This window comes from Erigeron canadensis, chromosome 9 (assembly GCF_010389155.1).
Source record: "Erigeron canadensis isolate Cc75 chromosome 9, C_canadensis_v1, whole genome shotgun sequence".
NCBI lineage: Eukaryota > Viridiplantae > Streptophyta > Magnoliopsida > Asterales > Asteraceae > Erigeron > Erigeron canadensis.
In genome coordinates, this window is record NC_057769.1 from 35,623,647 (window position 1) to 35,635,516 (window position 11,870).

General features: G+C 33.7%; 1 protein-coding gene across 1 annotated transcript; it reads right to left on the reverse strand.

The window, feature by feature from the left end:
• Positions 1-315: 315 nt before the first annotated feature.
• Positions 316-6,731, reverse strand: LOC122583708. The gene is made up of 5 exons (XM_043756085.1): positions 5,802-6,731; positions 5,613-5,667; positions 1,698-2,779; positions 716-1,621; positions 316-574 (listed from the first exon to the last, which is right to left on the reverse strand). Exons 1-5 carry the CDS (start codon positions 6,729-6,731, stop codon positions 542-544), a joined length of 3,006 nt encoding a protein of 1,001 aa, XP_043612020.1. The 3' UTR covers positions 316-541.
• Between the last annotated feature and the right edge of the window lie 5,139 nt (positions 6,732-11,870).

An 11,870-nucleotide genomic window follows, 5' to 3' on the forward strand; every position in this document is an offset into this window, starting at 1 on the left:
AAAGCTATGTATGTGACACTTAATAGCCAGAAGGCTATACGAACCTCATGCTCACTAGTTCCAGCCACTAATTGTTGCTTCTTTTGTTCCCTTTGAAATGAGGCAGTAGTTAGTCTAGCTTGCTTCTGCTTTCAATGTTGCGTCTGGTACACTATTTTAATCATGTCACGTATGTAAATTTCTACTCTTAGCTACTTTCAAATGAACATAATCCCCACAGTTCCTGACAACTGTTTCCATGTTTCAACAACTTAACCCGCAAAACGAGTCAAGAAATTGCTTAAAAGTCTTTTCAATAAGCTTAACATTGGATTGTTAAATTGTTAACCGAAACTTCTTGAAAATCATGTAAACAGAAATATCATGGGTTCTACAAAACTAAGATTACAATTACCCAATTGAACCAAAAGAAAAAGTACATGATTTAAAACATTTAGGAAAATTACATTACACTCCCATGAACGTTATGCTTGTTAAACTTAGTAGTTATCGAGAGTTGTTGTCTTGGTGACATCCAGAAACATTTCTTCTCTTTTTGTAATTAGCTCGTTTCTGCTCCTATGTTTGTATCTTCCTGTGTATAAATCAATTGGTTTAGAGAAACAAAAACATATAAGTTGAGAATCTATTCATTTTGAGATTTGACCTTTTTCTACTTGTGAGATAAAGATATACATGAACAATAACAAAAAAATGTTTGAGTATCACAACTTACTTGAAATTCCAATGCCTTTTTTAGTTCTGTTAAAACTTCTCTTGCCGTTGGCCGTTTTTCCCTGTCATCGTCTAAACACTTGTAGGCGATCTCTTGGAATGTAGTCAATGATCTTGGCGTGATTTCTTCCTTTATAGACTCAGATACCATTTCATCTTGTTTTCCTTTTTCAAATTTATGTTTAATGAACTTGGCTAGAAACTGGCCCTCATATTTGTGAATCTCAAATGTTGATCTCCCACATAAGATCTCAAACAAAACCACACCAAATGAATAAATGTCGGATTCCGTGGTTAAGAAACCTGATTTTAAGTACAATGGGTCCAAGTAGCCCTTTGTGCCACAAGCATGATCAATGACATAGTCTGCTTCCTTATTTACCGTGCTTATAATAGAAAGTCCAAAGTCACCAATTTTTGTCTTCCAATCATCAAACAACAAAATGTTAGCAGCTTTGATATCCCTATGTATCACAACCTCTTTTCCATGACCGCCTTCATGAAGAAAATCCAACCCAGTTGCAAAATCAATGCATATCTTAAGTCGATTCCTCCATGTAAGACTAACATCATTCAAATACTTGTCAAGGCTTCCTTTACATGCATGTTCATAAACAATGATTTTTTCGTTAGTTTCGTTGCTGTAGCCTACAAGACCGATGACATTGTCATGCTTATACTCGGAGAGTATTTGTAGCTCATTATAATATTGTTTCTCCCCTTGACCATGACTTGTATCTAACCGTTTTGCGACAATGGTATAATGCCCATTATCATGTCTATGCGCAACTTTGCCTTTGTATACCCCCCCAAAACCTCCTCCCCCAATGAGTTTGTGAGGACTGAAGTCATGTGTGGCCAATTTTATTTCCTCAAACGACATTCGGAAGTTATCCTTATTGTTTTCCTGTATATTATGAGAAAGTTGGTAGTTATTTCCTCTAGATAGGAAGTTATATGATTGATTCAAGATAATGATTTACCTGATATGATAATGCTTTTTCAAGTTCTTTGATGACGACTTTCATTGTTGGACGTTCATTTTGCGTTTCTGCCAAACACCAATGTGCTATTTTTAAAAATGCATTCAAAGAATCTTCGTTGGGACCTTTATTTAGATAAAATTTGTTTTCTCCATTTTCTCCCATAATTACAGAAGCTATCTTTTTCTTTATTATTCCTGCATCGAGCCATTGTCGTACCACCTGGGACAACAGTTCATGTTCTTGGCCATCCTTAACACAAGTTAACTTATAGGCAGACTTCCCACATAAGATTTCAAACAAAACTGCTCCAAAACTATATACATCTGACTCTCTTTTCAGTTTGCCAGTCTTGACGTATTGTGGATCCAAGTAAGGATTGAACTTTGGATTTGTATTCTCAATATACAGAGTGTCGTCAGCTTGATTCAGAGGTAGGAACATTAATGATTCTCGAAATCCAGTAATCTTCACCTCCTCATTGTCTCCTAACAAAATGTTGTCACTACAAATGGCACGGTGTATTATCATCTTTTGGTCCTCCATCTCATTATGAATGTAATTTATTCCGTGTGCAATCTCAAGGCACACTTTCAGACGTTTTTCCCATGTGAGAAGTAGTCCTTCCAACTGATCAGAAAGTGGAGAAGAAGGGAAGAAATCAAAAACAAGTATCATATCAGGAGTTTCGTCACAGAATCCAAGAAGCGATTCTATGTTGCGATGTTTACAACTACTAAGAATTTCAATTTCTTTATTGAACATATGTTCTTTAGTCTTGTATTGTTTTATATTTACTTTGTAACATCTCTTCGGTATTTCACCTTTATTCATCTCTTCAACGGACATCATACTTTCTCTATCAAAACATTCGAGTACTTCCGCTACATATTCACACACTGACATACTTTCATCGAACGAAGAGTTCTCTGGTGAATCAATTGGCGTAGCCATAAGTAAAACCCAAAGCATCTCTGTGAGGGGAATTCTTAAGTGGCCAAAGCCATTTACCTGCAGTAGCAATATGGTAAGTGGGAGAAAGAGTATTGCATATATGTAGTTTAGAGGAGTAGAATGACAATCTAATTAAACCGAATAGAAAATGTTTTTTTATTCATGAACAATCATAAGGGGGTTGGCATTGGTTGCAGTAGAACGAAGGATTCCCCCTCACCACGTACGCGTGGACACTGCCCAACGGTAGAAATCTTTTAAGTCATTAACTAATTCGCCATTGGATTACAAATTATAATAGAGCAAAACTTACAGACCTAACATGGGAAAGATGGAGGGAATTCAAGATATAATCATGTTTATTGCTACGGTCAAAGATTCTATCATTTGGTCATTTGTTATTGTAATCTTGTAATAGTTGTTTAGTTGTGGATGTTTTATTTTGGGTCTGTAGTTACCATGGGGATTCAAGTTGGTCTGAGTCCGAACGGGACACTATCAAAAAACGAGTTAAGGTCAAACTAGTTACACGATTTTTACTGGAGGTTTTTTCATCCATTTTAGCTACCCGTAGTTAAGATCCGGATTAATAGGGTGTATAAGTTGTAGCTTTCCCTTTTGTATATCCTTTGTATTAATTCTTCAGACTACCTAGCGACTTGTTTGTACCCATTTTTTTTTTAAATATATTTCTTTGCCTTTTAAAAAAAATACCTAATTCGCCATTAATTAATAAAAAGTAAATGAACGTTTCTCAGTAATATGAAGTATGAACAATTATTAAACATAGATAATGAAAATATATAATAGCTTTGCATAGGTTTTATGTTAGTAGTATAGAGAGGTGATTTAATTTAAAATAATAATTAAAATTAAAAACAAATATAATTTAGTTAATAACTGGTCATTTGCGAAATATATGTTTTTAACACAACAAAGTTTTAGATACAAATAATATAATTAGTATTAGTGTGATATAAATAAATTTTTGACAAATATTCGAACTTATATTTAAAAAAGCAATAATAATAACAATCACGTATAAGGATAAGAAAATGTATAAAACATTGAAGAAAACAGTATATAACTATATTAATGCAAATAATTACATTTCAACGACGGTGATGTAATATACTGTTTTGCTTTAAATGCTACATGCATATAAAAATTAACGTACGTTGATGAAAATTATTATTGTATTAAAAAGTGTCATATAAAATAAAACGGAAGAAAATGATTAAAAACCAAATATTTAAAGGTAAAATCATAGATATATGAAAGTTACTCGTATTTGATATAAACATTGGAAACTAAAAGTTTGGTGTTGAAAACAGAAACTTTGATAAAAAGCAAAAATTTAAAAAGTATATATATAAACTCTAGAGGGTAACTTTGTAGGGTAAAATCGAAAGTTGGTAAAAGTTGTTGTTCATTATACATTAAGACTTTCATATTAGTTTTTAGTATACTAGATTAGGGATGAACAAAAGACCCGAAGCCTGCGACCCGTCATAGACCCGACCGTACCCGACCCGAACCGATCCGCCCGAATTCCTAACGGGCCGGGTCACGGTTCAGGTTTTAGTGGATTTTCGGTTTTCTGGTCGGGCCGGTTCAAACCCGGTGAAACCCGGCAAACCCGTAAAAACCCGAAAGCATATGATAAAGTAGGGATGTATACGTGCTAAAAAAAACAAGCTTCTAATCTTCAGTTCGTCTGGGCGTCTGGCTTCAAACTTTGTGGCTCTATGTAGGAGATATTGGCCTTTTGTTGTTCAACCCAATTCAACATCACCAGCTAGTTTTTGTAGTACCATATGCCATCAAACTTTGTACTACTTTATTGGAAAATAGAAAACCATAAGTCTGCTTTTAGTTTTTGAGTTTTGAAGTGAGGGTTGAAAAGTAAGAGTAATATATTTACACCGTGTGTATGTATCTATATATGCAAAAGAAAAGTGCTAGACATGTGATGAAAGGTTAAATCAATAGTCAATATATATTGTTTTGTTGGATAACAACTGGAAAATACAAACATGGGTCCATTATATTATTATTTTATTTAGAAAAATTCCTTGATTTATCTAACTTTAAAATTGAATCTTTGGAACTCACACAAAGAGTTTATTTTTCAAGTCACGTGAAGCCTAATGAGTCTCATTGGTGGGATTATTTATGTACACCTACACATACAAAGTCATCTTCAACATCCCACCACACCCCTTTTAAAGAAAAAAAAAACTCCCACCACACACAAACACACACAAAAACATGTTCATTTTCAGCCAAAATCATCTTCAAGATCATTTTCATCTCTGTTAGTACATGTTTACATGAAACATTCAAGCTCACAAACGATTTTCGGGTCAAGACTTTAAAACCGAGCCCGACCCGGTTAAACCCGGGCCCGAACCGACCCGCCTGGGAGGTTAACGGGCCGGGTCACGGTTTCATTTTTCTTGCAATCATGGGTCACGGGTCATGCCGGTTCGGTCCGGGTCGGGCCGGGTTTTGACCCGTGCACATCCCTATACTAGATGTATGCCCGCGCGATACGGGTGGTGATGTTAACAACGACGGATTTGTAGCGGTGGTGCCAAAGCTAGCGAGAGAGGACGGAGATTTAAGAAGTAGGTATGTTTTAGGGTTATGATTTAAGATATGTAATTAGGAAAAAAGAAAAAGTGAAGACTGCTGAATAAAGTAATTAAGGGTATTTTGGGAATAATAAAAAAATGCTTAATGTCTTAAACTCTTTGCTTTATAAGGGATTATAGATATAGATAGATAAGATTACCTTACACGGATAGGGTGACTCACGTCTCATCGCATCAAATAAGGCCTTTGAAAATGGATCGTCATCGTTATCATCATCATAGTTATCATCATCATAATAGCCACCACCGCCGCCATCATCATCATCATCATCATCATCATCACAAGCACCATCGTCATGGTTACCATCGCCATTAACACCGCCAATACCATCACCACTATCATTATCATCATCATCATCCTACACATAATGAATTAATTGTTGCTATAATTTGAACTTTGATTATAAAAGTACAGACTAATATACAGTACAAAAATTGACGTATAACGAGAAAAACAAAAAACAAACAACGAAGGATCGATCAATCGTTTTACCTTCATTTCACAATATTGAAGTGCTTGATCAACAAGGTGCCCGACTAAGGTCGCATCTGAGCGTTGTACTCGCTCCTCTTGTAAGCAATGATACGCCGCTTTTGAGAACAGTACAATTGATTCTGATCGAATCATTTGATCCCGTAAATCAGGATTGATTATATCTTTCAGTGTACGATTTTCATAACGAAATTTGGCCAATGGTGCTAGAAACATATCATTTTCTAATTTTGGATCAAATGCTTTTCTGCCGCACAAGAGTTCAAACAAAACGACCCCCAACGAGTAGATGTCCGACTTGTGTGTCACCCCTCCCGTCTTTTCAATTTCTGGGTCCATATACCCTCGTGTCCCAATCGCTTCACAGAAAAAAATATGGTTCTTTCGATCTATTGAATGTTTGATTGAAAATTCAAATCCAGATAACTTGGGTTTCCAGTTATCATCTAATAAAATCGTGGAGCTGTTAATGTTACGATGTATGACATAATAACTCTCTCCGATGTTCTCATGGAGGTAAAATATTGCCCTAACAATACCAAGAGATATCTTCAGTCTTTGGATCCATGTGAGGTTCGTAGCGTCGCTTAGGTGCATCGAGAGACTTCCCTTGGAATAATAGTACGTGATGATGATCTTCTCGTTTTTCTCGTCACAATACCCGATTATAGTGATTATATTTTCATGCTTGAGGCTACCAAGCATGGAAATCTCCGTCCAGAACTCGACGTCTCCCTGCCCATGCCTACGATCTAACCTCCGGCAAGAGATATCTATCAACCTGCCATACCTCATAAGTTTCCCTTTGTAAACGTTTCCGAATCCACCTTTGCCGATAATATTGTCATCAGCAAAGTTATCGGTGGCCTTCACTATTTCTTCTAGTGGGATTCGCAAGTGAGCGAACTCGCTAATTGTGTTAGAGGCCATATTTTTTATATATAATTGTTGTTGTTGGTATTTCAGTGATTCATAATCGAATTACGAGTAAAATATTTTGAGAAGTAGCCAGATCGGACAATAATGGGTCAAATTACAAATGAATGTGAATGAATGTATGATAAAGATATAACAAGCATTAAACCTCCATCTCCTTGCATGTTTATAAGTTTGACTTCTTTTTTTTTTTTTTAATTCTTTATGTGTCTTTACAGATGAGCAGATGGCCAAAAAGAGCTGCAATGTTACAATAAAATAAGATTTAAGCAATTATAATTTATAACCCTTTTAAATATCTCAACCACTACTAACATACATCAATAGCGAGTATGAGATGGCAAAAATACTCGTATCCGATGGGGGCCAACCTAATATCTGCACCCGATTTGATTGGGGAATCCCTGAGTTGATCAGGGATGGAGACGGGTACGGGGATGTAAATCTAATCTCCATGGAAATGGAGACGGGGATGGGGAACCGTAAATCCCCGTCTCCATACCCAAACCCGAAAATACTATATATATTTATTCAAGCCCGTCCTGTCGATTTTAGATGCCCTGCCCAATAATATATATTGGGACCTCTAAACATAAAAAAATCCATCATATAATAAAAAGATAATATGTTACGATAAACGTTTTTTGCAATTAGATTTGGAGAAATAAACTTATATGATTAAGCATGTTCAAATATTGTTTAAAAAAAAAAAAATAAAGTCAGTCATATAATATAAAAAATTTATATATCTTACGAGTATTAAAACTTATGTATAGACATATTAAAGCAATCTTAACAAAGTTCTTAAATTTATATAGTTAAATGTAGCGATATTTATGCTTTGTATAAGACCTATTTGCCTAATTTTCAATATAAGTATTTTGTATATACATTATAATAAAGTAAATGAATTAATTAATCTATATATAAAATACAAGAAATTTAGTCACTTCAAAAGTGGTAGCAGTATAGCGAAACGTGTAGCACATTTATAATTGTAATCTGAGCCAATATATATGGAGGGTTAAACAAAAATTGGTGCCCACAAAAAATTAGTAAAAAAATGGTACCCTGCTCTGGTGCGCAGCTTGCGCTGGCTCATCACCGGGCCTGTATTTATTAGAATCACTTTAAGTTCTTATTTATATTCTAGAATCAATTTTAAGTTTAATGCTTTTGTGTAGTAATTTTTATGTGTTATACTTTATTAATCATTTACTTAACATATATATTTGTTTATACATAGAAAGAAAATGTCGAAATACATATTCTCCTACGTATCAAGATAAATTCATGTTTATTCAAAAAAGCTATCCCCAATACCCGATGGGGATGGGTACGAAAATGTAATTTAGTTACCCGACGAGGATGGGAATTACAACTGAAAATCGGGTATGGGGATGGGGATTGAGATCCCCAACAATCCCCGCCTCATTGTCATACTTAATAGCAAGACATATATATAGTGGTTCAATATAAAATGGGTCGAATAATATACAAGAATATATATTTCTTTTATTTATACACATAAATAATTGCATCTCTTTGGCTGTTTTGCATGGTGAAATAAAGGATGGGCCTTGAGATGTTTAAGCCCAACATGTTTATACATCTGCTTAAAACTATAGTTGTTATATAGATGGTAGGATGAAGGGTTATTTGAGAATTTACAAATAAAAAAGAACACGAGAACAATTATGGATCACTCATTTTCTTATATTTTTTCTCTCTTTCATTAAATAAGAAAATTCACCAAAATCATTTAAAATGTTTTATCTTACAAACCATAAATCGTTAAACGAAACAAAAAGCATAGGTAGTCTTAAAACTTCATCCTCTTTCTTTAGAGATACAATTCGATATAATTTTGTCGCCTTTTTAATTTTCGTTTTTTTTCACCATCGCGTTCATCCTACACATGTGTAAGATAATTGTTTTCACATGTATATTAGTAAATGAATATATGTACACAATAATGAAGGTCAAGGGCGGAGCTCGTCAATCCATGGCAGAGCCATGGTAGCCAAGGACGGAGCCCGTCAGTCCATGGAGGAGGAATAACGGCTAAGGGCGGAGCCCGTTAGGTAGATCACCCTCACTGGTCACCCCTATGACCTGTCACCCTCTATGACCTATCACCCTATGACCTATCATCCTCTATGACCTATCACCCCCACTAGCTTTGGTTTATGAATATCCTTAAGGGCGAAGCCCATTCTGAATCATAATTTTTGTTCATCCTACACATGTGTAAGTTATGTGTAACTACCAAAAAGAAAACAAAAATTAAAAAGTCGTCAAAAGTATATCGAATTGGATCTCTAATGAAAGAGGACGAAATTTTAAGACTACACATGCTTTTTGTTTCGTCTAACGATTTACGGTTTGTGAGTTAGAACATTTTGAATGATTTGGGTGAATTTTATTATTTAATTGAAGAGGAAGAAAACGGAAAAGAATCTGTGGCCCAAAATGGTTCTTGAGTTCTTGTTTTTTAGAAGTTCTCAAAATAACTCACCCCTAGATGGTAGATTCGCATCTCTTTGGTTGTTTTGCAACGAAATAACCAAATCAAAAGCTTCTAATTTTATAAAGAAAAATTATCAAATCTAGCTTCTGCTAAGAAAAGAGATTAAGTTTGCACATCGATTAATCAAGGTTTGTTATAATTTCGCTTTACCCTTTATTTATTTATTAATTCTTTGTTTGTATGTATGATTTTGATTGAAGTGTATAAATTTTGAGATGAATTAAGCTATCATCTTGGCAATTACCCCAGCCAAGTCTCTTTATCTAACTAAAAGAGAATATGTTTGATCCTATGTGGCACTTCCTTTCACTTGCCACATTAATTTTTTTTCATACGTGACAATTTTAGATGACTTTTGTGTTTTAAAATCTAGTATATAATTTGCCATCTCATTCATAGTGACACCGTGGAAAGTTATATTTTTGAGTCAAAAGGATTTAAAAAACTGTAGAGAATCAAACTTTGGTCTTAAGATTTAATAGAATACATGCCTTTCGATTGAACTATTAGTTCATTTATGTCTCATTGTTAAAAACAAATATTATTATAGCTCTAAAGTGTATGGCTTGAATTAGTAAAAACAAGATTTTTTTTTATTTTTAATTTTCATCATTCGTCTCTATATATAATTAAAAAAAGATATGTTTTTTGTTAAGTGACATTTTTATTAATTCGATGATAATTATCTTTTTTCAAATAAGATTTTTTTATTATATTATATTTTTTAAAAGTATTTATTAGATTATATTAAAAAATATATATCATAATAAAAGACTTTTATGATTTATAAATATTTATGTTTCATTAGTCATGTTTTAACATATTTGGCGTATGTCATATATATATATATTTATAAATTATAATTTTATTTTTTACATCGATTGTAATCTAACGGGTTTTTATATCATAATTTATGAATATATTATATTTTTTATTTATGTTTTCAGTCAGTCCCACACAACGTGTGGGTTTAATCTAGTTATCGAATAAAAGATTAAAATAAAGCAAATTCTAGTATTGAATTCTTAGGTTAGCTTATTCACTCAATCTTTTAACTTATATATATATGCTATTAAGCTTTGATTCTTATAACTTTTTAGCTTATTTTGGATTATTACAATTTAAAAAAAAACATCACTATATTAGAAAGTCATAGGATTTACAAGAAATTACTATCCGGCCTCCATTTCTCTAGCTATTGCAAAATTAATCCTATTAGATATACCCAATGCATTGAGGCACGGAGAGGTTTGGGATCCTCTTTAGTAAAGTCACTATATCCTTTTCAAGTTTCCCAAAAGAAGAGAATGAAAAGGGGAGAAACCAGAAAAACGAAAAAAGAAATTCATGGTTAGCAATTGGTGGGAAGAAAAAGAAACAGAAAAGCCATGGTTTGTAATTGGTATTGAACTATTGATAAACTATTATTAAGCATTTAAGCTTATGCCCGACACAACATGATTCGCGTTATAGGTGATAAAACCCGACAAGGTGTACCACTCGTCTATTGTATGTACGACATTGCTCCACCAAGTCAACGATAACCTCTTGCTTAAGCCCATGAAAATAGTATAAATTGCAAAGTGTTTATATAAAAGCATTACAAGAATAATATTTTGTCAACCAATTGACAACTGTACCTCTTTTTGTCTTGGGTCAAGTCAACATTTCTGCAAGGACATCTATTCTACCACGTGCATTTTGCATTTTTTTCATGGGCTTAAACTTAAAAAGCAAATTTACTCATGACAAGGTGAGTCGACAAAAAAATGTTTAAACCCCTAAGATACATAAATTAAACAAACCAAACAAGATGATAATATACCTAATAGTCTAATACCTTCATTAACTTTAGATCACTTTTATATGCCTCAGGTTGGAAACTCGGTCTGTGCAGAACGCACAGCATCATCATTTGCATTTTTCAGGATTATCCAAATTATGTTGATACGGTGATAGAGGCTGTCTTTGGAGGGGTGTAATGACCAGTACTGATCTCTCAGATTTTTCTGGAAAATTTGCTCCTAAACGTTTTATTTTGTAATAAACTATTACCCTTTGAAACATAAACTTATGTTCTTCACCAACTGAAGAAAAAGAAAGCATATATTAGAAGTGAATTTTTTCAACAAATTAACAAATGGGTTAAAAGGGTTAAGTTTACAAGAGTAGCTTAGAAACGCACTGGTTAAATGGGTTAAGCAAATTCAAAGTCTCGATAGTGTCTTTTTAATTCAACAAGCACTCCCAAATCAATGTTAAAAAATGTTAACATTATTATCATTGATAATTACCGCTTTGTAATCATATTTGATGTAAAATATATTAACAAAAGATAAATTAGACCAAAAAAGTAGTTTGAGTCTATTAAACCCCGCCCTCTCCCACTATGACCCTATTAACCATTTTGACCATTACCCGATCCACCTGATCCATCCATATTGCAAATGTAACAGATCTTTTGAATGTCCACTTCAATTCCTTGGAATCTTAACGTAAAGGATCTATAAGAACTTATCGATAACTCATGATATGATGAATAGTACCGTGGGAATCTTGCCCTTTACTCCTCCAAAAGCTTCTTTCCAAGTAGAACTTCCTCA

Excerpts from the sequence above, each read along its gene's own strand:
- LOC122583708 (XM_043756085.1), bottom strand. The coding sequence starts at position 6,731 with ATGGCCTCTAACACAATTAGCGAGTTCGCTCACTTGCGAATCCCACTA. Across the intron at positions 5,668-5,801 it reads TTCAATATTGTGAAATGAAG|GATGATGATGATGATAATGA; the intron begins GTAAAACGATTG and ends CATTATGTGTAG. Across the intron at positions 2,780-5,612 it reads TGGCGGTGTTAATGGCGATG|ATTGTCATTCTACTCCTCTA; the intron begins GTAACCATGACG and ends CGGTTTAATTAG.